The 20,254-nt window shown below is 54.7% G+C and overlaps 1 protein-coding gene across 1 annotated transcript in view; it reads left to right on the top strand.

Moving 5' to 3' along the window:
* The window catches only part of Qrich2 (glutamine rich 2), a 30,919-nt gene extending 11,134 nt beyond the window's left edge, over nucleotides 1-19,785 (top strand). Inside the window, exons 4-26 of the mRNA XM_013036438.1 lie at nucleotides 69-179; nucleotides 402-531; nucleotides 591-884; nucleotides 2,295-2,548; nucleotides 2,655-2,975; nucleotides 3,126-3,290; nucleotides 3,491-3,557; nucleotides 3,696-3,989; nucleotides 6,993-7,078; nucleotides 8,379-8,476; nucleotides 9,730-9,844; nucleotides 11,061-11,315; nucleotides 12,367-12,489; nucleotides 12,588-12,662; nucleotides 13,162-13,326; nucleotides 13,429-13,550; nucleotides 14,074-14,139; nucleotides 14,406-14,507; nucleotides 14,736-14,930; nucleotides 15,230-15,371; nucleotides 15,709-15,799; nucleotides 16,504-16,671; nucleotides 19,622-19,785. Coding sequence (XP_012891892.1) covers nucleotides 69-179; nucleotides 402-531; nucleotides 591-884; nucleotides 2,295-2,548; nucleotides 2,655-2,975; nucleotides 3,126-3,290; nucleotides 3,491-3,557; nucleotides 3,696-3,989; nucleotides 6,993-7,078; nucleotides 8,379-8,476; nucleotides 9,730-9,844; nucleotides 11,061-11,315; nucleotides 12,367-12,489; nucleotides 12,588-12,662; nucleotides 13,162-13,326; nucleotides 13,429-13,550; nucleotides 14,074-14,139; nucleotides 14,406-14,507; nucleotides 14,736-14,930; nucleotides 15,230-15,371; nucleotides 15,709-15,799; nucleotides 16,504-16,671; nucleotides 19,622-19,785 — 3,603 coding nt within the window. The remainder of the gene's footprint in view (nucleotides 1-68; nucleotides 180-401; nucleotides 532-590; nucleotides 885-2,294; nucleotides 2,549-2,654; nucleotides 2,976-3,125; nucleotides 3,291-3,490; nucleotides 3,558-3,695; nucleotides 3,990-6,992; nucleotides 7,079-8,378; nucleotides 8,477-9,729; nucleotides 9,845-11,060; nucleotides 11,316-12,366; nucleotides 12,490-12,587; nucleotides 12,663-13,161; nucleotides 13,327-13,428; nucleotides 13,551-14,073; nucleotides 14,140-14,405; nucleotides 14,508-14,735; nucleotides 14,931-15,229; nucleotides 15,372-15,708; nucleotides 15,800-16,503; nucleotides 16,672-19,621) is intronic.
* The last annotated feature ends 469 nt before the right edge of the window (nucleotides 19,786-20,254 follow it).

Here is a 20,254-nt window from a genome sequence, read left to right on the forward strand (position 1 = left end):
TTCCGCAGGGTTTGGTGCAGCCCGGGGCAGTTCCGCAGGATTTGGTGCAGCCTGGTGCTATTCCACAGGGTTTTGTGCAGCCCGGGGCCGTTCCACGGGGTTTGGTGCAGCCCGGGGCAGTTCCGCAGGGTTTGGTGCAGCCCGGTGCAGTTCCGCGGGGTTTGGTGCAGCCCCATGCAGTTCCGCGGGGGTTTGTGCAGCCTGGTGCTATTCCACAGGGTTTTGTGCAGCCTGGGGCAGTTCCACAGGGTTTGGTGCAGCCTGGTGCTATTCCACCGGGTTTGGTACAGCCTGGGGCAGTTCCGCGGGGTGTGGTGCAGCCTGGGGCAGATGAGCTTGGTTTGGAGCATCCTGATGTAGATCAGGTACAACTGGGTGCAGATCAGAGTGGCTTAGTACAGACTGGTGCAGATCAGCAAGGTTTGGTACAACCTGGTACAGTTCAGCGTGGTTTGGTACAGCCCGGTGCAGGTCAGCAAGGTTTGGTACAACCTGGTACAGTTCAGCGTGGTTTGGTACAGCCCGGTGCAGGTCAGCAAGGTTTAGTACAACCTGGTACAGTTCAGCGTGGTTTGGTAAGCCCGGTGCAGGTCAGCAAGGTTTGGTACAACCTGGTACAGTTCAGCGTGGTTTGGTACAGCCCGGTGCAGGTCAGCAAGGTTTGGTACAACCTGGTACAGTTCAGCGTGGTTTGGTACAGCCCGGTGTAGGTCAGCAAGGTTTGGTACAACCTGGTATAGATCAGGCTGGATTTGTCTACCCTGAAATGGATCAGTATGGTCTGTCTCAACCTGGGGCAGTTCCTAGTGGCTTGGTGCAACCAGATGCATATTCACCTGAAATGATGCAGCCTGGAGTGTATCCACCTGGTTTGGTATATCCTGGTACAGATCCACGTAGCTGGGTCCAACCTGGCATAGGTCAACAAGGTTTAGTCCAGCCAAGAGATGTTCAGTATGGCTTGGGGTGGCCTGGTGTGGCACAGCAAGGTTTAGTCCAACCTGGTGCAGGGCAACCGGATTTGTATCCTGTGGGTGAGCTTGATTGGACACAACCTGGCCTCAGTCAACGTGGTTTGGCGCAACCTGGTGCAGATGAAAGTGATTTGGCACAACCTGGAATAGAACAGCCTTCTTCGGAACCACCTGGTGCAGTTGAGCCTGGTTTAGAACTTCCTGGTACAGTTCAGCATGGTTTGGCGCAGCCTGGTACAATTCAGCGTGGTTTGGTACCACCTGGTACAGCTCAGCATGGCATGGTGCTACCTGGTGCAGTTCAGCATGGTTTAGGGCAACCGGGTATGTACCCACGTGGCTTGGTACCCCCTGGTGCAGTTCAGCCTGGTTTGATATCACCTGGTGCAATTCAGCCTGGTTTGGTACCACCTGGTGCAGTTAGCCCTGGTTTGGTACCACCTGGTGAAGCCCAGCCTGGTTTGGTGCCACCTGGTGCGGTTAGCCCTGGTTTGGTGCCACCTGGTGAAGCCCAGCCTGGTTTGGTGCCACCTGGTGCGGTTAGCCCTGGTTTGGTACCACCTGGTGAAGCCCAGCCTGGTTTGGTGCCACCTGGTGAGGTTAGCCCTGGTTTGGTGCCACCTGGTGCAGCTCGGCCTGGTTTAGTGCCACCTGGTGCAGTTAGCCCTGGTTTGGTGCCACCTGGTGAGGTTAGCCCTGGTTTAGTGCCACCTGGTGAAGCTCAGCCTGGTTTGGTGCCACCTGGTGCAGTTCAGCCTGGTTTGGTACCACCTGGTGCAGTTCAGCCTGGTTTGGTGCCACCTGGTGCAGCTCAGCCTGGTTTGGTGCCACCTGGTGCAGCTCGGCCTGGTTTGGTACCACCTGGTGCAGCTCGGCCTGGTTTGGTGCCACCTGGTGCAGTTCAGCCTGGTTTGGTACCACCTGGTGTAGCTCGGCCTGGTTTGGTACCACCTGGTGCAGCTCAGCCTGGTTTGGTGCCACCTGGTGCAGTTCAGCCTGGTTTGGTACCACCTGGTGCAGCTCGGCCTGGTATGGTGCCACCTGGTGCAGTTAGCCCTGGTTTAGTGCCACCTGGTGCAGTTAGCCCTGGTTTGGTACCACCTGGTGAAGTTAGCCCTGGTTTAGTGCCACCTGGTGAAGCTCAGCCTGGTTTGGTACCACCTGGTGCAGTTCAGCCTGGTTTGGTACCACCGGGTGCAGCTAGGCCTGGTATGGTACCACCTGGTGTAGCTCGGCCTGGTTTGGTGCCACCTGGTGTAGCTCGGCCTGGTATGGTGCCACCTGGTGCAGCTTGGCCTGGTATGGTGCCACCTGGTGTAGCTCGGCCTGGTATGGTGCCACCTGGTGCAGCTCGGCCTGGTATGCTGCCACCTGGTGTAGCTCGGCCTGGTATGGTGCCACCTGGTGCAGCTTGGCCTGGTATGGTGCCACCTGGTGTAGCTCGGCCTGGTATGGTGCCACCTGGTGCAGCTCGGCCTGGTATGCTGCCACCTGGTGTAGCTCGGCCTGGTATGGTGCCACCTGGTGTAGCTCGGCCTGGTATGCTGCCACCTGGTGTAGCTCGGCCTGGTATGGTGCCACCTGGTGTAGCTCGGCCTGGTATGCTGCCACCTGGAGCAGCTAGGCCTGGTTTGGTGCCACCTGGTGTAGCTCGGCCTGATATGCTGCCACCTGATGCAGCTCAGCCTGGTATGCTGCCACTTGATGCAGCTCAGCCTGGTATGCTGCCACCTGATGCAGCTCAGCCTGGTTTGGTGCCACCTGATGCAGCTCAGCCTGGTTTGGTGCCACCTGGTACAGCTTGGCCTGGTTTGGTACCACCTGGTGCAATCCAGCCTGGTTTGGTGCCAGTTATGTATCCTCATGGTATGGTACCACCTGGTCCAGATCAGCATGGTTTGGTGCAACCAGGTATGTATCCATATGGTATGGTACCACCTGGTGCAGCTCAGCCTGGTATGGTCCCACCTGGTGCAGCTCGGCGTGGTTTGGTGCGACAAGGTATGTATCCATATAGTTTGGTACCACCTGATGAAGCTCAGCTTGGTATAGTACCTCCTGGTGAAGTTCAGCCTGGTTTGGTACCACCTGGTGAAGTTCAGCCTGATTTGGTACCACCTGGTGAAGTTCAACCTGGTTTGGTGCCATCAGGTATATATCCACATGGTTTGGTACCACCTGGTGAAGCTCAGCCTGGTACGGTACCACCTGGTGCAGTTCAGCGTGGTTTGGTGCCACCAGGCATGTATCCACGTGGAATGCTACCGCCTGGTGCAGCTCAGCGTGGTTTGGTGCCACCTGGTGCAGCTCAGCCTGGTATGGTACCATCTGGTGCAGATCAGAGTGGTTTGGTTCAGCCTGAAACCATTCAGGATGGTTTGGTACCACCTGGCATGGAACAGCGTGATTTGGTACAACCAGGTCTAAGTCAGCCAAGTTCAGTGCAACCAGAAACGTATCCACATGATTTGGTGAGGTCTGGTACAGATCAAAGTGATCTGGCATTACGCCATCAGGCACATACGCCTCCTTTGTCCCCATACGGTGCATATCCACCAGCTTTCACACAGACTGGTCAGCAAGGTGAGATGGTGCTGGATCATTCTGCTTTAGACCAAAGAGAAACCTATCAGGAGGTCCCAGAAGCGGTCATCTCAGTTCAACCAGGTCCTGACTGGACTGGCCGGTCACGTTTGGATTTGACCAGACTACCTTCCTCAGCCCAAGCTGGACTTCCATACTGGATGATCCCCAGCCCAGAGGCCACCACCTTCAGGAGTCGGGACTCACTTAGCTATCTCCAGCGACGCTCGTCAGAAAGGATGGAAGGCCGCAGTGACCGCCAGGAATCACTGGACAAGCTAGCTCCTTCCTTCCCCATGGCAGTGGAGACATTTCGTCTCTTGGGAGAACTCATTAGCCTCTATTCAGAGTTGAAGGAAAATATGAAGGATCTGAAGGAAGAAGCTGGCCTATCAGAAATGGAGAAGCTCCAGCTCATGATCAATATGATGGGTAGGTACCACTTGCTGGTAGAAGAGAGATTACTTTCCTCCTCCTCCTCTTCCTCCTCCTCCTCCTCCTCCTCCTCCTCCTCCTTCATTTTATGTGCAAGTCCCAGGGCTTGAACTTGGGGCTTGGGCACTGTCCCTGAACCTCTTTGTGTTCAAAGCTAGAGCTTTACTACTTTGAACCACAGTTCTACTCTTTCTTTTTTTTGGGGGGGGTGGTCCAGTCGTGGGGCCTGAACTCTGGGCCTGGGCGCTGTCCCTCAGCTTTCATTTCAAGGCTAGCGCTCTACCACTTGAGCCACAGCTCCACTTCCAGCTTTTTTTTTTATGCTGATGTGGTGCTGAGGAATCGAACCCAGGGCCTCATGCATGCAAGGCAAGCGCTCTACCACTGAGCCACCTTCCCAGCCCCACTTTTTCTTTTTTTTCTTTTTTCTTTTTTTGTCAGTCATAAAGCTTGAGCTCTGGGCCTGAACTCTGTCCCTCAGCTCTTCAGCTCAAGGCTAGTGCTCTGCCACTTGAGTCACAGCACCACTTCCAGCTTTTTGGTGGTTTACTGGAGATAAGAGTTTCATAGCTTTACCTACCCAGACTGGCTTTGAACCGTGGTCCTTATCTCAGCCTCCTGAGTAGCTAGGATTACAGGTGAGAGCCACCAGTTCCCTGGCTCTTTTTTTTTTTTCTGAGTAGGTTTTTTGTTGTTGTTGTTGTTGTGGGGCTTGAACTCTGCACCTGCGTGCTGTCCCTCAGCTCTTCAACTCAAGGTGAAGAGTCTCCCACTTGAGCCACAGTGCCACTTCCTTTCTGAGTAGTTTTTAGGAGATGAGACTCACAGACTTTCCTGCCCAGACTGGCTTCAAACTGTGATCCCAGATCTCAGCTTCCTGAGTAGCTAGGATTACAGGGTAAACCACCCGAGCCTGGCTTTGTCTTCCTTTTAAGTAGATATCATGCTTTTCCCTCCCTGCCTTAACCCATGGCTGCTGGACTGATGGATTAAGTCCTGACCCTGAGAATAGCAAGTCTGTTCCTAGACCTCCTGGGTTCTCTTTTGTCTTTTTCCTCTGAATGAATAGCAGGCACAGGCTGGAAGGAATCGTACAGGATCACAGGGGCCTTGGGAGAGGAAGGAACTAGATCCTCATGTTTGTCAGACTCCCTGGAGAGTGGCTGGGCTAAGAAGAAACCATGGCATTGAGAAACAAGTGGAGAAGAGAGTGTTGAAGAATGAAACCTAGCAGGTTGGGAAGGTGGCTCAGTGGTAGAGTGCCTGCCTTGCATGCATGAAGCCCTGGGTTCAATTACTCAGCACCACATAAACAGAAAAATCTGGAAGGGACAGTGCCCAATCCCTGAGTTCAAGCCCCAGAACCGGCAAAAAAAAAAAAAGCCTAAAATTCTAAAATTTGCCCATCACGATTTTAGCAGTATCCAAGTACCCATGGCTCATCTCTGTAATCCTAGCTATGCTAGGATCTGAGAATCTGAGAATCACAATTTGAAGCCAACCCAGGACACAAAAGTCCCTGAGACTCTTAGCTCTAATTAACCAGAAACAACAACAACAACCAAAAACCCAGAAGTGAAAATGTGGTTCAAGTTGTGCCTTGAGCAAAACGGCCAAACAAGAGCTAAAGACCCTGAGTTCAAGCCCCAATACTGGCACAAAAAGAAAAGATTTTAGCAGTGGGTAGGAATGTGGGTCAGTGGCATCCAGGATTTAGGCTATTAGCAAGAAGGTATGGGATTTTCTCTGTGAGTATCGCTGTTTATCAACAGTACTCTCTGCATCATCTCACCCCATTGTCCCCGTTATTGGGGAAAGGATAAAAAGAGATATCCTGGGCTGGGCAGGTGGCTCAGTGGTAGAGTGCTTGCCTTGCATGCCTGAGGCCCTGGGTTCAATTCCTCAGCATCACATAAACAGAAAAAAACTGAAGTGATGCTGTGGCTCAAGTGGTAGAGTGCTAGCCTTGAGCTGAAGAGCTGAGGGACAGTGTCCAGATCTAGAGTTCAGGCCCCATGACTGACGAGAGAGAGGGAGAGAGTCCATAAGCTGCTGCTGCTGCTGCTCCTCCTCCTCCTCCTGTCAGTGGTGGGGCCAAACTCCTGGGCGCTATCCCTCAGCTCTTCAGCTCAAGGCTAGCACTCTACCACTTGAGCCACAGTGCCACTTCCGGCTTTTTTCTTTTTGCTTATGTGATGCTGAGGAATCGAACCCAGGGCCTCAGGCATGCAAGGCAAGCACTCTACCACTGAGCTCCCTGCCCAGCCCTGATTCTTCCTCCTCCTCTTCTTCGCCAGTCCTTGGGCTTGAACTTAGAGCCTGGGCACTGTCCCTGAGCTGCTTTTTTTTGGTGGGGAGGGTCCGGTCGTGGGGCCTGAATTTTAGGCCTGGGCACTGTCCCTCAGCTCTTCAGCTCAAGGCTAGCACTCTACCACCTGACCCACAGCACCACTTCCGGCTTTTTTCTTTTTGCTTATGTGATGCTGAGGAATCGAACCCAGGGCCTCAGGCATGCAAGGCAAGGGCTCTATCACTGAGCCACCTTCCCAGCCCTCTCTGAGCTTCTTTTGCTCAAGGCTAGCACTCTTACCACTTGAGCCACAGTGCCACTTCTGGCTTTTTCTGTTTATGTGGTATAGGAATTGAACCCAGGGCTTCATGCATGCTAGGCAAGCACTCTACCACTAAGCTACATTCCCAGCCCTCCATAAGCTTCCTATATCCAATTTGCCCACCAAAAAAAAAAAAAAAAAAATCCAGAAGTGGAGCTGTGACTCAAGTGTTAGAGTAACAAGCCTTATACAATAAAGTATAGAAATGGTGTCCAAACCCCAAGTTCAAGCCCCAGTACCAGCATAAGACAGAGACAGAGGCAGAGACAACAGAGAGACATAGATGTCCTCCTGTTATCTGAGGTGTTTCTCTATGAGCCCAGAAATGGTGAGCGGGGGCCTATAGGCCTGCTAGGTCCTCTGAAAGTGGGGCTCCCATTTTCCACAGTCAAAAAGTCACTACCGGATGACCTTCAGGACCAGCTGAAGAACATAAAGACCTTGGCCAAAGAAGTTCGACAAGATAGGATAAGAGTATGTAAGAGAGGGTCCACCTCCTAAGCTATTTATATATTTATTTGTGTGGGGGTGGGGAGGGGCTATATTGATTTTAGGACTTGAACTCAGACCTGAGCACTGTCCCTTAGATTTTTCACTCAAAGCTGACTCTACTACTTGAGCCACTTCTAGTTTTTTGGTGGCTAATTGGAGTCTCACAGACTTTCCTGCCAGGCTGGCTTCAAACTAAAATACTCAGACTTCTGCTTCCTGAGTAGCTAGGACTACAGGCATGAGCCTCCAGCACCCAGCTCGAATCTTAGCACTTGCAATTTATGCTTTGATGGATCAGTCCCTCCCATGTGCTGCTGAATCATTGGTTCCTTACTGTCCTTCCAGGCAGAAAGTGCGCCCACCACCATTATGTATATTTCCTGTATCTAGAAATGGATACTCAAGCTGGGTGCCCATGGCTCATGCCTGTAATCCTAGGTACAAAGGAGGCTGAGATCTGAGGATTGCGGTTCAAAGCCAGCCCGGAAAGGAAAGTCTGTGAGACTCTTAACTCCAATAAACCACCAGAAAACCAGAAGTGGTGCTGTGACTCAAGTGGTAGAGCACTAGCCTTGAGCTGAAGAGCTGAGGGACAGTGCCCAGGCCAGAGTTCAAGCCCAAACAACCAAAAAAAAAAAAAAAAGATATAACTTGACCAGTTGCTGATGGCTCACACCTGTAATCCTAGCTACTCAGGAGGCTGAGATCTGAGGATTATGGTTCAAAGCCAGCCCAGGCAGGAAAGTCCATGAGACTATTTCCAATTAACCACCAGAATACCAGAAGTGGCACTTGGGCTCAAAATGGTAGAGCACCCAGCCTTGAGCAAAAGAACTCAGGGACAGTACCCAAGCCGAGTTCAAACCCCATAACCAACCCCCCCCCAAAAAAGAAAAATATTTCAGTGGAGATGTGGCAAGTGCTAATCTTGAGCCAAAAAGTAAATGAAAACCACAAAGCCCTAGTACCAGCACACGTTTATGCTCGTGCATGCATACACACACACATACACACACACACACACACACAATATTGCTTGGCTAATGGAAAGACCTATGGTCCTTTCTTTACATGTGGCAGCCCTGGAGCCTACTGTGGAATTTTGGGGGGTGTGGGCCAGGAGGCACTGCAAGAGGCTGCTAGGCCTTCAGTGGTAACGGGGTCAGTAGTTCAGCAAAGAGACCTAGGTTTTTGGCAGGTTGGGTTAGATAAGGAATAAGGAATGGGGAAGGGCTTTCCTGGGCTTCCGCTGCCTGAGTCTCCTCTTTCATTGCGCTTCCAGCTGGACAAGCTGCAGAGGTTTATGAAAGGCGACGGCATGGCGGATGGAACAAAGGAGGTGAAGACAGGCCAGCTAGGCTTGCAGCTGGGCATTCTCAGGTAGACCGCAGCCCTGCCCATGCCCTCCCTGCACCCCCAGCGCGCTGTCACCCCCAGCAGCAGCCATGACTTCTGTTTCCCTCCTGCCCCCATCTCTGGCCTGCATCATACCTGCTCTTCAGTTGCCCCTATTTCCTTTAAGAAACTGCTAGAAGCCTGCACCAGAGGCTCACACCTGTAATCAGCTACTCAAGAGGCTGAGACCTGAGGATCCTGGTTCAAAACCAGGCCAGGCAGAAAAGTCCCAGAGATTTTTTTTTTTTTTTTTTTTGTCGGTCGTGGGGCTTGAACTCTGGGCCTGGGTGCTGTCCCTCAGCTCTTCAGCTCAAGGCGAGCGCTCTACCACTTGAGCTACAGCGCCACTTCCGGTTTTCTGGTGGTATATTGGAGATAGGAGTCTCACGGTCTTTCCTGCCCGGGCTGGCTTTGAACCGTGATCCTCAGATCTCAGCCTCCTGAGTAGCTAGGATTACAGGCGTGAGCCACCAGCGCCCGGCTAGTCCCAGAGATTCTTATCTTCATTTAACCACCAGAAATCCAGAAGTGGAACTGTGGCTCTAAGTGATAGAGTGCTAGCTCTGAGCAAAAAGAGCTCAGGGACAGCCCCCAGCCCTGAGTTCAAGCCCTACTATTGGCACAAAAAATAAACCAGTGGAAGTTCCCCCAGGCTCCTAGCTCAGCTCAGCACCAGCGGGGAGGAGTGAAAAGATGTTCCTCACAAGCATCTTGTTGAATTCTAGTTCTAGCCTATAGGTTCTCTCTCTCTCTCTCTCTCTCTCTCTCTCTCTCTCTCTGATTGGTTGTAGGCCTTGAACTCTGGGCCTGGTCACTGTCCCTGAGCTCTTCAGCTCAAGTTTAGTGCTCTACCACTTGAGCCATAGTACCACTTCCAGTTTTCTGGCAGTTCATTGGAGTTAAGAGTTTCATGGACTTTGCTGCCCAGGCTGGCTTTGAACCATGATCCTGAAATCTCCACCTCTTGTTTAACTAAGATTACAGGTATGAGCCGCCGCCGCCGCCTGGCTAGAGTTCTCTTTTTTGCAGGGTCCTGGCCCACTGCCTAGCAGGCCAGGCCAGTATACCAGGCATCCCCTGTGGGACAAAAGTAGGGTGTTGAACTCCCTAAGTAGAGGCCTCTGGGCAGTGAACACCCTTCCTGCCATCATCCTGTGTCTCCCACGGCCAGGCCTCTGCACCCCGGGCTCAGGCATCTGGGCTGGTAGTGAAGTCAGATTGTCTTTCCCACCTGACAGAGTCACTGTGAGTGACATTGAGAAGGAGCTGGCTGAGCTGAGAGAGAGCCAAGATCGAGGGAAGGCCATCATGGAGAATTCGGTCTCAGAAGCTTCCCTTTACCTGCAGGAGCAGGTGAGTGCCAAGCTCGGAACATTACTTTTTTTTTTTTTTGTCGGTCGTGGATCTTGAACTCTGGGCCTGGGCGCTGTCCCTCAGCTCTTCAGCTCAAGGCAAGCACTCTACCACTTGAGCCACAGCACCACTTCTGGTTTTCTAGTGGTTTACTGAAGGTAAGAGTCTCACAGACTTTCCTGCCTGGGCTGGCTTCAAACCTCGATCCTCAGATATCAGCCTCCTGAATAGCTAGGATGACAGGCGTGAGCCACGGGTGCCCAGCTGAACATTACTTCTGATAAGCCTTGCTGAACTCCTAGATGGTTTGGAGCGGCTCCTGGCCACCTCCCTCTGTCTGTCTCAGTTGATGCTGGACCATCATTGCTTTTTGCTTTCTCCCCACACTGCCTCTCCCTGGCAGCCACTTACACTTCTGTCAGCAAGAAAGGACACACACACATGGGCCCTGGGAGGGTGATAAAGAGCTGATATTCTTGTATTGCAAAGCTCTTCCATCTTGAACTTCATGCTGTGACATTTCTGTCATGCTGGTCCCCCACCCCACCCCAGAAGCACTGCAGGGAAGGCTCCGCACTCTTCGGTCATGATATGGACTAAATACGGGTCCTTTCAGATCTGAGGTTTTAAAGGACAAAGGCCCATCATGATGCTGACCCCTCCGTCCAGTTCCAGGGACCCCCTTCAGGCTTAGTAACACTGACAAATCACTGTCACCAGGCCCTGGAGAACATTCCAGCCCTTCCTCCCAGCTCTACCTATCTCTTTGACTCTTGAGGAGTGGCATTGCTGGCTAGGGATGGAGCACCCACTAAAAGCCCCACTAAGAGCCCCCATGACTAGGTACTAAGGAGGTGGTGACCGCTTGTCTTACACCAGGGCCAGACAGAAAGCACGATCCAAAAGCAGGGCACCGGTGGCTCACACCTCTCATCCTAACTACTCAGGAGGCTGAGATCTGAGGATGGTGGTTCAAAGCCAGGCTGGGCAGGAAAATCTGTGAGATTCTTATCTCCAGTGAATCACCAAAAAAGAAGGAAAAAGCTGGAAATGGAGCTGTGGTTCAAGTGGCAGAGCCCCAACCTTCAGTCAAAAAAGGTCAGGGAAAAACAAAACAAAACAAAAAGCTCTGGGACAGCACCCAGCACCAGGGTGGAAACAGGCATGTCCGCGAGCCTCGCCCTGCCCTGCCCTGCCCGGTCTCTCCTACCCCCAGTTAGACAAACTGAGGACAATCATCGAGAGCATGCTGGCCTCCTCCTCCACGCTGCTGTCCATGAGCATAACCCCGGAGAAGCCCCACATCCCCATGATGCCTGGCCACATGAACCTGGAGGCCACGTGCCCGGCCTGCAGCCTGGACGTGAGCCACCAGGTCAGCCTGCTGGTGCAGCGCTACGAGCAGCTGCAGGACATGGTGAACAGCCTGGCCGCCTCCCGGCCCTCCAAGAAGGCCAAACTTCAGAGCCAGGTGGGTTCCTGCTCGAGTCTGTCACCCTGCAGCCGCACCCTAGGCCACAGCGGACTCTCCAGAAGCGCTCTCCAGGGAGGGACTGAAGCCCCTGGTCCTTCCCAGAGCCGCAGCGAGGGCAGCAGCAGAGATGTCTGGGGACAGGAGACTGTGGGGGTGGCACTGGCTAACCGAGGGTGGAGGAGAGTCTACCAAGTGGGGGGAGGGGCAGGGAGAACATGATCGCAGAAGACATCCTGCATGCCAGTCTCCCCAACCCTTTCGGAACACCCCCCCCACACACATACACATAGGGCATGCTTGCCGATGGGGAGGGGGTCCACCACAAGTTCTTGGGTCTTGCCTCTGGGTTCCAAATGTAGACTCAGGTGTTCAGCTGTGTGGTTCAGGGAAGATGGCGAAGCTACGGATCACACCTCAACCCTCAGGGGCCACAAGCCAGCACATGACTCCTGAGCCTCCGTCACTTCCACTGAGCACCCCCAGACCCGTGAAGACGTGGGGGAGCCCTGCCCCATCCATTCAGGGAACAACTCATAGTGGGAAATGGTGAAAGCAGAAAGGGGCTGATGGCCGCTGATCTGTTGGGGAGTGTTTGGTCTGGGTTTTCTAAGGCAGGGTCTTGAGATTCAGTCCAAGCTGTCTTCCAACTTAAGATCCTCTGCCCCATTTTTTTTTTTCTTTTTGTGTCACGGGGCTTGAACTCTGGGCCTGGGTGCTGTCCCTCAACTCTTCAGCTCAAGGCAAGCACTCTACCGCTTGAGCCACTGCACCACTTCCAGTTTTCTCGTGGTTTATTGGAGATAAGAGTCTCACGGACTTTCCTGCCCGGGCTGGCTTTGAACTGTGATCCTCAGTTCTCAGCTTCCTGAGTAGCTAGGATTGTAGGCGTGAGCCACCGGCGCCTGGCTTGCCCCTGTTCTTGAGTGTTGGGATTACAGGCAGGCACCACCACGCCGGGCCAGGTGGAGTGTCATAGGACAAGCTATCAAGGGCAGCCTCGGGGTTGGCCAGCATCCTCAAACAGCCGACCCTGTGGTTCCTGTGGCAGGACGAGGAGCTGCTGGGCCATGTGCAGAGCGCCATCCTGCAAGTGCAGGGTGACTGCGAGAAGCTCAACATCACCACCAGCAACCTCATCGAGGACCATCGGCAGAAACAGAAGGAGATTGACGTGAGCCGCCGCCCAGAGCCTGCATGGGGCCGAGGCCCAGCCTCCCCCTCCCAACCCCTGTCACTCAGTTCTTCATTTCCGGTTCTCTGGGCCCCTAGGAGCTGTATCAGGGCATTCAGAAGCTGGAGAGAGAAAAGGCCAACAGGGAAAGCCTAGAGATGGAGATCGATGTTGTAAGTACCCTGCCTCAGGTGGCGGGCGGGCGGGAGGGGGGTAGACTCCAAGAGTCTCATGGACTTTCCTGCCTGGGTTGACCTTAACCCTCCATCCTCAGATCTCAGCCTCCTGAGTAACTGGGATTGCAGGTGTGAGCCACCACTACCAGCTGGGCATGTGAACTCTCTTTTTTTTTTGTCTTTTTACCAGTCCTGGGACTTGAACTCAGGGCCTGGACACTGTTCCTGAGCTTCTTTTGCTCAAGGCTTGCTCTACCACTTGAGCCACAGTGCCACTTCTGGCTTTTTCTGTTTATGTGGTACTGAGGAATCGAACTCAGGGCTTCCTGCATGCTAGGCAAGCACTCTACCACTAGGCCACATTCCCAGCCCTGGGCATGTAAACTCTTGAGCACCTGTTCAACATCCAAGGCCCACACCTGGACCCTGGCATGGCACTCCTGCTATCTCTCATTCTCTCTCTCTCTCTCTCTCTTTCTCTCTTTCTCTCATGCAGAAAGCTGACAAGAGTGCCCTGGCCTCCAAAGTGAGCCGTATCCAGTTCGATGCCACCACGGAGCAGCTAAACCACATGATGCAGGAACTGGTGGCCAAGATGAGTGGCAAGGAGCAGGACTGGCAGCGGATGCTGGACAAGCTCCTTGCTGAGATGGACAACAAAGTGAGTGTGGACGGAGCTGCAGCATGGGCGGGGCCCTGCCCCACCTCCCCATGCACCTCTGCCTCCTGCTGCCTTGAAGCTTACCTGGCGTCTCCTCCCCAGCTGGACCGCCTGGAGCTGGACCCAGTGAAGCAATCCCTGGAGGACCGGTGGAAATCTCTGCGGCAGCAGCTCCGTGAGCGCCCTCCACTCTATCAGTCAGATGAGGCAGCCATCATGCGGAGGTGAGGCCAGGGAAAGCAGGCAGGTTCTGCTGGAGAGGGCAGGTGACAATTGGAGAGCAGGATTGGAACCTAACAAAGGCCTCTTGGATCCTGGCTGGATCAGATCAACTGTCCACAGGTGGAGGGACAGAACTTGAAGAGCTGGAAGAAGTCTTCTAGCTGAGGGGCTTTCCATGACAGGGGGGAAAGGGAGTGGGGAGGGACAAGGTTCTCCAGGCTAGCGTGTGCACACTGCCTTGAGCCCTAGGGACCAAGAAGGGTCTATGGACTTTCTTAAGGTCCTGGTCAGGCTTGAAGCCAAGCCTGGTGTTCACATTTTTGCCACCAGGGGGCACCCAAGGCCTGTGCAGGGTACCCTTAGGTCCTGCCCTGTGCCCGCTTTGGGTGAGGTCCCCGAAGGTCTGCCCAGAACAAGCAAGGTGTGATCAAGAACCAGTCTCGAGGAAGCAGGGCAGGGATCTGCCACCCCGTAGACTGAGGTTTGGAGCCAAGGCTTTCCAGCTTACCAGCCCATTCTCCACAGGCAGCTCCTGGCTCATTTCCACTGCCTCTCCTGTGACCGTCCCTTGGAAACACCTGTGACTGGACAGTGAGTACCCACATCTGGCCCACCGCGGCTCCTCCGCCCGCCCCCCTGGCCTCTCCCTGGCCTCTCCTCTGTCCTGGGTCTGCTTCCCTCCTGGGTGGTGAGGCTTCACACACACACACACACACACACACACACACACACACACATATACACCCTACCTTCTCTCTCTCCCTGCCCAGAACCATTCCTGCACACACACACACACACACACACACACACACACACACACACACACACACCCCTACCTTCTCTCTCTCCCTGCCCAGAACCATTCCTGTGACTCCTGTGGGTCCAAGCCTGCCCAGACACCGATCCCTCCGCCCCTATACAGTGTATGAGCTGGAGCAGATCCGCCAGCAGAGTCGCAAGTATGAGGGCAGCAGCTGGTATCCCGGCCAGATCTACGGGGAGGGAGTGGGGCGAGACACCAGAGGGCACTTGGATAGGATGGGGTGGTGCCTGTCTCCGGTCCGATTGTCTGGGGGGGAGGGGTTTCTGCAGCGGGAGGGGGAGTGTCTGCAGGCCTGGTAGTAGAGTGTACCTGGAATTCCATCTGGTCTTGGGCCTTGACCCCCTCCCCCCACCTGGGCCCCCAGCCTCAAATTGGGCGCCCCCTTCGCCCGGGGTGACCAGATGGACCGGAGTGTGGGGCGCCTGCGTACCATGCACTCCAAGATGCTGATGGACATCGAGAAGGTGCAGATCCACTTCGGAGGGTCCGTGAAGGCCAGCAGCCAGATGATCCGCGAGCTGATGCAGGCCCGGTGCCTCAACCGCCCCTGCTACAAACGGTAGGCGCACGGGACCCGGGGCGCACGGGGCCCTGGCGGCTGAGCTCGGCTTCTGCCCAATGTCTCCATGCAAGACTGTGTGTGTGTGTGCGTGTGTCTGTTGTGAGTTTAGGGTGGTAAGGCTGTTCGGCTCACTCACCCGCCTCTTCCGGGTCCCCTGCTCCTGCCTCGACTCCCATGCCTGGTCCCTGAGGATCCCTGTTGAAGAGAGCTGCCCGTCCCCCTCTGGCCAGCCCCACACGGTGCATCCCAGCTTGTGTTCCCAGTGGCTCACAGTGACCCAATGCTGTCTACCCCAGGGTGCCAGATGCGGACTACACCTATTCAACCATACCCAGGCGCTGTGGGGGCAGCCACACGATCACCTCCCCGTACCGGCGCAGCCGCCTGCAGCACCTGCAGGGCCTGATTCCCCATGAGGACATCCAGATTGCCATGAAGGTTGGGGCCCTGTGGGAACCACTGACAGGAAAGGCCCTGCCCTGCCCTGCCTCAGACGCCCAGGTCCCTCTGGAAAACCCCATCAGAAGTCATTTCACCAATCCAACTCAGTCCCTCGGGTCCTCACCCGGCAGCTGCCCAGCCAGGTGCTGCCTCCCATGCCAGGCTGGCAGAGCAGCACTGTCCACATCTTCCATGTGGGTGCTCTGCCGTGGTGCACAGTCTCTGGGGAGGGTTCCGAGTGCCACTTGGTGCCAGGAGACAGGTGGTGACCGAGGCCGTCACAAAGCCCGCATTGGATGCGACGACAATCACAGATATGCATCTGTCTCTACAGCATGACGAGGTAGACATCTTGGGCCTGGATGGACATATCTACAAAGGACGGATGGACATGAAGCTGCCTGACATCCTGACCAAAGACAATAGTGAGTGTCTAGTCAGCCCAAGAGCTCCTCGGGGTGCTTGCTTGGGTCTCACGAGACATTCCATCTCCTGGCACTTTGGAGATGTCTTGAGCCCCTGTCTTGGGCCAGCAGGATCTAAGGGTCTTTCTTCCTTCTCTATTTCCTTGCCTTCACATGTTCAGGTTTCTCCAAGACGCAGCTGTCCAGCCTCAGCCCATTGCCTGGTAGGTGGTGGCCTCATTTTTTCTTGCCAGTCTTCATCCTCCTGTTCCACAGCTGAGCTTCTCTACCGCATCGCAGCCAAGCCCTCCTTCCCTCCCGCTTCTTGGAAGTTCAGCAGAGGGCTGTCTCCTGAGCCCTACCACCTGGCAATGATGTGTGCTATCTATCACTGCCCAGGGTGTAGGGGTAGGGCATTGCCAGTGGCCATGTCTTGTCTTCCTGTTCTGTACCAAAATCCCCTGCCCAGAACTCACCATACCAATGTGTATAAGCACTCAGAAGATCTGAGTGGATGGACAGGAGGGTCGTGACGGGGAGATGTGTGGATACGGGCAGGGACAACAGATGGACTGACTGATGGGTGGGTGGACATGGGAATGAAGTGCTCCGAAAGGGCATATTTGCCCGGTAAATGGCCCTACGCCACGCCTCAGTGCCCTGGGTCCCCGCAGAGCCCTCTCTCCCTGTGCTGGGACCGACCCTTGCCTCCGCTGCCTCCTCAGTCTCGGGGATGACGAAGCACAGGTCCAGGCTGTCCCGGGCCCACATCTCCAGGCAGCCGTCCCTCGGCAGCAATGGCCAGCTGTTCTCTCGGCCTCACAGCGCTCAGATGTCCCCTGACAACTCAGGTAGGAAGCTTCCTGCTGGATGGATTGTCTTCCTGCCTCACCGCCCCCCAACCCCAACCCCTTTCCCATCCATACTGGGTTGTTTTGTTTTTTGTTTTTTTGGGGGTCAGTCATGGGGCCTGAACTCTGGGCCTGGGCGCTGTCCCTCAGCTCTTCAGCTCAAGGCCAGTGCTCTACCACTTGAGCCACAGCGCCACTTCCGGCTTTTTCTGCTTATGTGGTGCTGAGGAATCGAACCCAGGGCCTCCTGCATGCAAGGCAAGCGCTCTACCACTGAGCCACCTTCCCAGTCCCTCAGCCATGCTAGAGACATCAAGGGCCTTTTAGTAGCTGCAGGGTGGGATGGAATGGGAGGAAGGAGAGAGAAAATCCAGTCACTATGTGCTTAATTGGTGCTAGGTCTGTAGGGTGGACACTCACACTGTGCTATTCCATGCGAAGGGTCCCAGTCACAGGCTCCAGACCCAAGTCCTTCCCTGCTCAAATGCTTAGCTCGTCAGTCAGCCTCACAGGCCCTGAAAGGTCCGAATGGCTGGTAGACAGCAGGGCCAGACCCCTGAGACCCCTCTCCAAATTGTTTTGTTTTTGTAATTTTGTGTGCCCCTCCTGGGGGCTTGAACTCAGGGCCTGGGCACTGTCTCCCTGAGCTTTTTTTTTTTTTTTCCTAGAGGCTAGCACTCTACCACTTGAGCCACAGCTCCTTTCAGCTTTCATTGGTGATTAATTCAAGATAAAGAGTCTCATGGGCTTTCCTGCCCAGGCTGGCTTGGAGCCCAATCCTCAGATCTCAGCTGCTTAGATAGCTAGGATTATAGGCTTGGGCCACTGGTGCCAGCTCCACGCCTGTTTCGAAGGCAGTCCTTCCTTCCTGCTCCCAGGCCTGGGAAACACCCAGCATCCCTGCTCACCCGCACTCACTGGACCCCACTGGAGTGCAGCGAGCAAGGCCTCGGGGCTTAACCCCACAGGGTCTAGAGTTCTTTGCTGGGACATGGGGCTGGGGAGTTGGGTCACTTTAGGCTGGTCCCACTGTAGACCTCAGTTTCCTCATCTGTCATGGAGGGGGTGCTGAATTTGTGCTGCTTACCTGTCTGAGCTCCCAAGAAAACAGAACGTGCTAATATTCCTCCTCTAAAACAGTCCTGTACCCACAGCATTTTGCAGATGGCTGCAGGAAATTCTGGAATCTCCGGGACCCATACCACACCCCTGTCCCCAGGCTAAGAACCAGAGCCTGCAGGCCATCTTTTCATTCCTGAATTCAGTGAGGGCCTGTGGCAAAGGAGGGGGAAGGGGATAAAAGGTAGCACCATCCCTCCCCCCCTTCAGGAGGCTGAGATCTGAGGATCATGGTTCAAAGCCAGCCTCCGCAGCAAAGTCTATGAGACTCTTATCTCCAATGAACCACCAGAAGACTGGAAGTGGCGCTGTAGCTCAAGCAGTAGAGCCTTGAGCTGAAGAGCTGAGGGACAGCACACAGGTCCAGAGTTCAAGCCCCATGACATACAAAAAACAAACAAAAAACAAAAAAACCAGGCAGCACCCCAGCCTTCATTGAGGTCTTTTCTGGCTAGGCATTATTTGGGTTTACATGTATGAACACCAATGTTAGCTCCAGTACAGCCTGGGGAGACTGAGGTATCTGCCTGAGGCTACACAGCTAGGAAGTGGCAGAACTGGAATTCATGGCCAGTCTGGCCTCAGAGCCAGTTATCAAGGAGAAGGGGCTGGAGGAGGGGGCTTCAGAGGCTTTCTTACCTCCTTCCCCCAGGCACTCCAACGACATTTAAAATACAGAAGCAGGGGCTGGGAAGGTGGCTCAGTGGTAGAGCGCTTGCCTTGCATGCAGGAGGCCCTGGGTTCGATTCCTCAGCACCACATAAGAAAAAAGCCAGAATTGGCGCTGTGGCTCAAGTAGTAGAGCGCTAGCCTTGAGCTGAAGAGCTGAGGGACAGCGCCCAGGCCCAGAGCTCAGGCCCCACCACCGGACCCAAAAAAAATACAGAAGCAGGGGAGCGGAATGGTGCTCAGGAAAATCTTCCGTGCCTGTAGGGTGACTATTGTGAGAGCAGCCCTCACATGTGGAGCTGTGCACGCACTGGGGCTTGAACTCAGGGTCTGGATGCTATCCCTTAGCTTTTTCATGCAAGACTGGCACTCTACCACTTGGGCCGTACCTCCACTTCTGACTTTTTGCTGATTAATTGGAGATGAGAACCTCATGGACTTGACGTGGTGGGTCTTGAACTCGGACCTGGGTGCTGTCCCTGAGCCACAGCCCCACTTCTGATTTTCTGGTGGTTAATTGGAAATAAGAATCTCAGGACTTTCCTGCCCAGGCTGGCTTTGAACCATGATCCTCAGATCTCAGCCTCCTGAGTAGCTAGGATTACAGGCGTGAGCCATCAGCACCCAGCTCATCATGGACTTGTTTTTTTTGTTTGTTTGTTTTTTGTCAGTTGGGGGGGGGGGCTTGAACTCTGGGCCTGGGCGCTGACCCTCAGCTCTAGTGCTCTAATTTGAGCCACAGTGCCACTTCCAGCCTTTTCTGCTTATGTGGTACTGAGGAATCAAACCCAGGGCCTCTTGCATGTGAGGCAAGCACTCTACCACCGAGCCACCTTCCCAGCCCCCAGGGCTTTGTCTGAGCTTGCTTCAAACCCTGATCCTCAGCTCTCCACCTCCTGAGTCTTAAGATTACAGGGGTGAGCCACCAGCGTGGGGCAGGGCCAGCCTTAACAGGAAGCATTACAGCCTCTGGGCCCAGGCAGGAGGGCAGGGCGCCTGTTCACTAGTTGTCATTCGTGAGGATTAGAAAGGGGTTTCCAGTCTTTGCTCACCAGCTCCAATGTGCACTTGCACTGAGCACCCCAGCCCATCAGCCTGGCTAAGGGGGCTGCTCCCGGCTCCCCTAGACTTTGGGCACGCTGGGGTGGAACGTGGCAAACTTGGGAACCAAGGCAGAGCCCGCTAAGTCCCTCTTGTCTTGCAGAGTCTTCTTTGAAGCAACAGGAAGAAGCCTCCGAGGGGCGTTCCTCCCAGGGGGGCTTCCGGGAGACAGAAAGCCTGCCTGCAAGTTTAGGCAAGCCTCCCGGGGACGAAGAAGAGGATGAGGAGCCCACCCGGGGGCCCAGGTCATCTGCCCGGACTCTGTGAGCAGAGCTTGAAATAAATGTTGGGGAAGGAGCTGTGGTCAGCTGAGGCTTCTCTGCGGGCTTTGACCTCGGCAGGACGGAGTGAGCGGGAGGTGGCGCCGGCTGCTGGGCCAGGCCTCCAGGCCGCTCCCATGCCCACGTGCATGTGCGCACATGTGGCTAAACTTTTCTTGGAGAGCAGCAAGTCTGGGGTACAGTCCAGAATCACCAGGCCCCTAGAAGAAGGAGCCCTGTCCCGAAGGGTGCTTGAAAGGTCAGCCGTGGCCAGACTCCAGACCCCACTTGGGATGAGCTGGGCCTTCTTCCACCGTGACAGCTAGTCCCGCCACGCTGCCTTCTCCTCCAGCTAGTCTTTGGGCTGGCCTAAGGTTCACTGAGCAGAAACTGCAAACCCACTCCAAGAGATGGGGGTACAGCTGTTCACTGCTTCCCCCACCGCCGCCGGCCAGACCACACCGCCCCCCACAGGT

The sequence above is a fragment of the Dipodomys ordii genome, unplaced genomic scaffold (genome assembly GCF_000151885.1).
Source record: "Dipodomys ordii isolate 6190 unplaced genomic scaffold, Dord_2.0 Scaffold7, whole genome shotgun sequence".
NCBI classification, from domain to species: Eukaryota; Metazoa; Chordata; class Mammalia; order Rodentia; family Heteromyidae; genus Dipodomys; species Dipodomys ordii.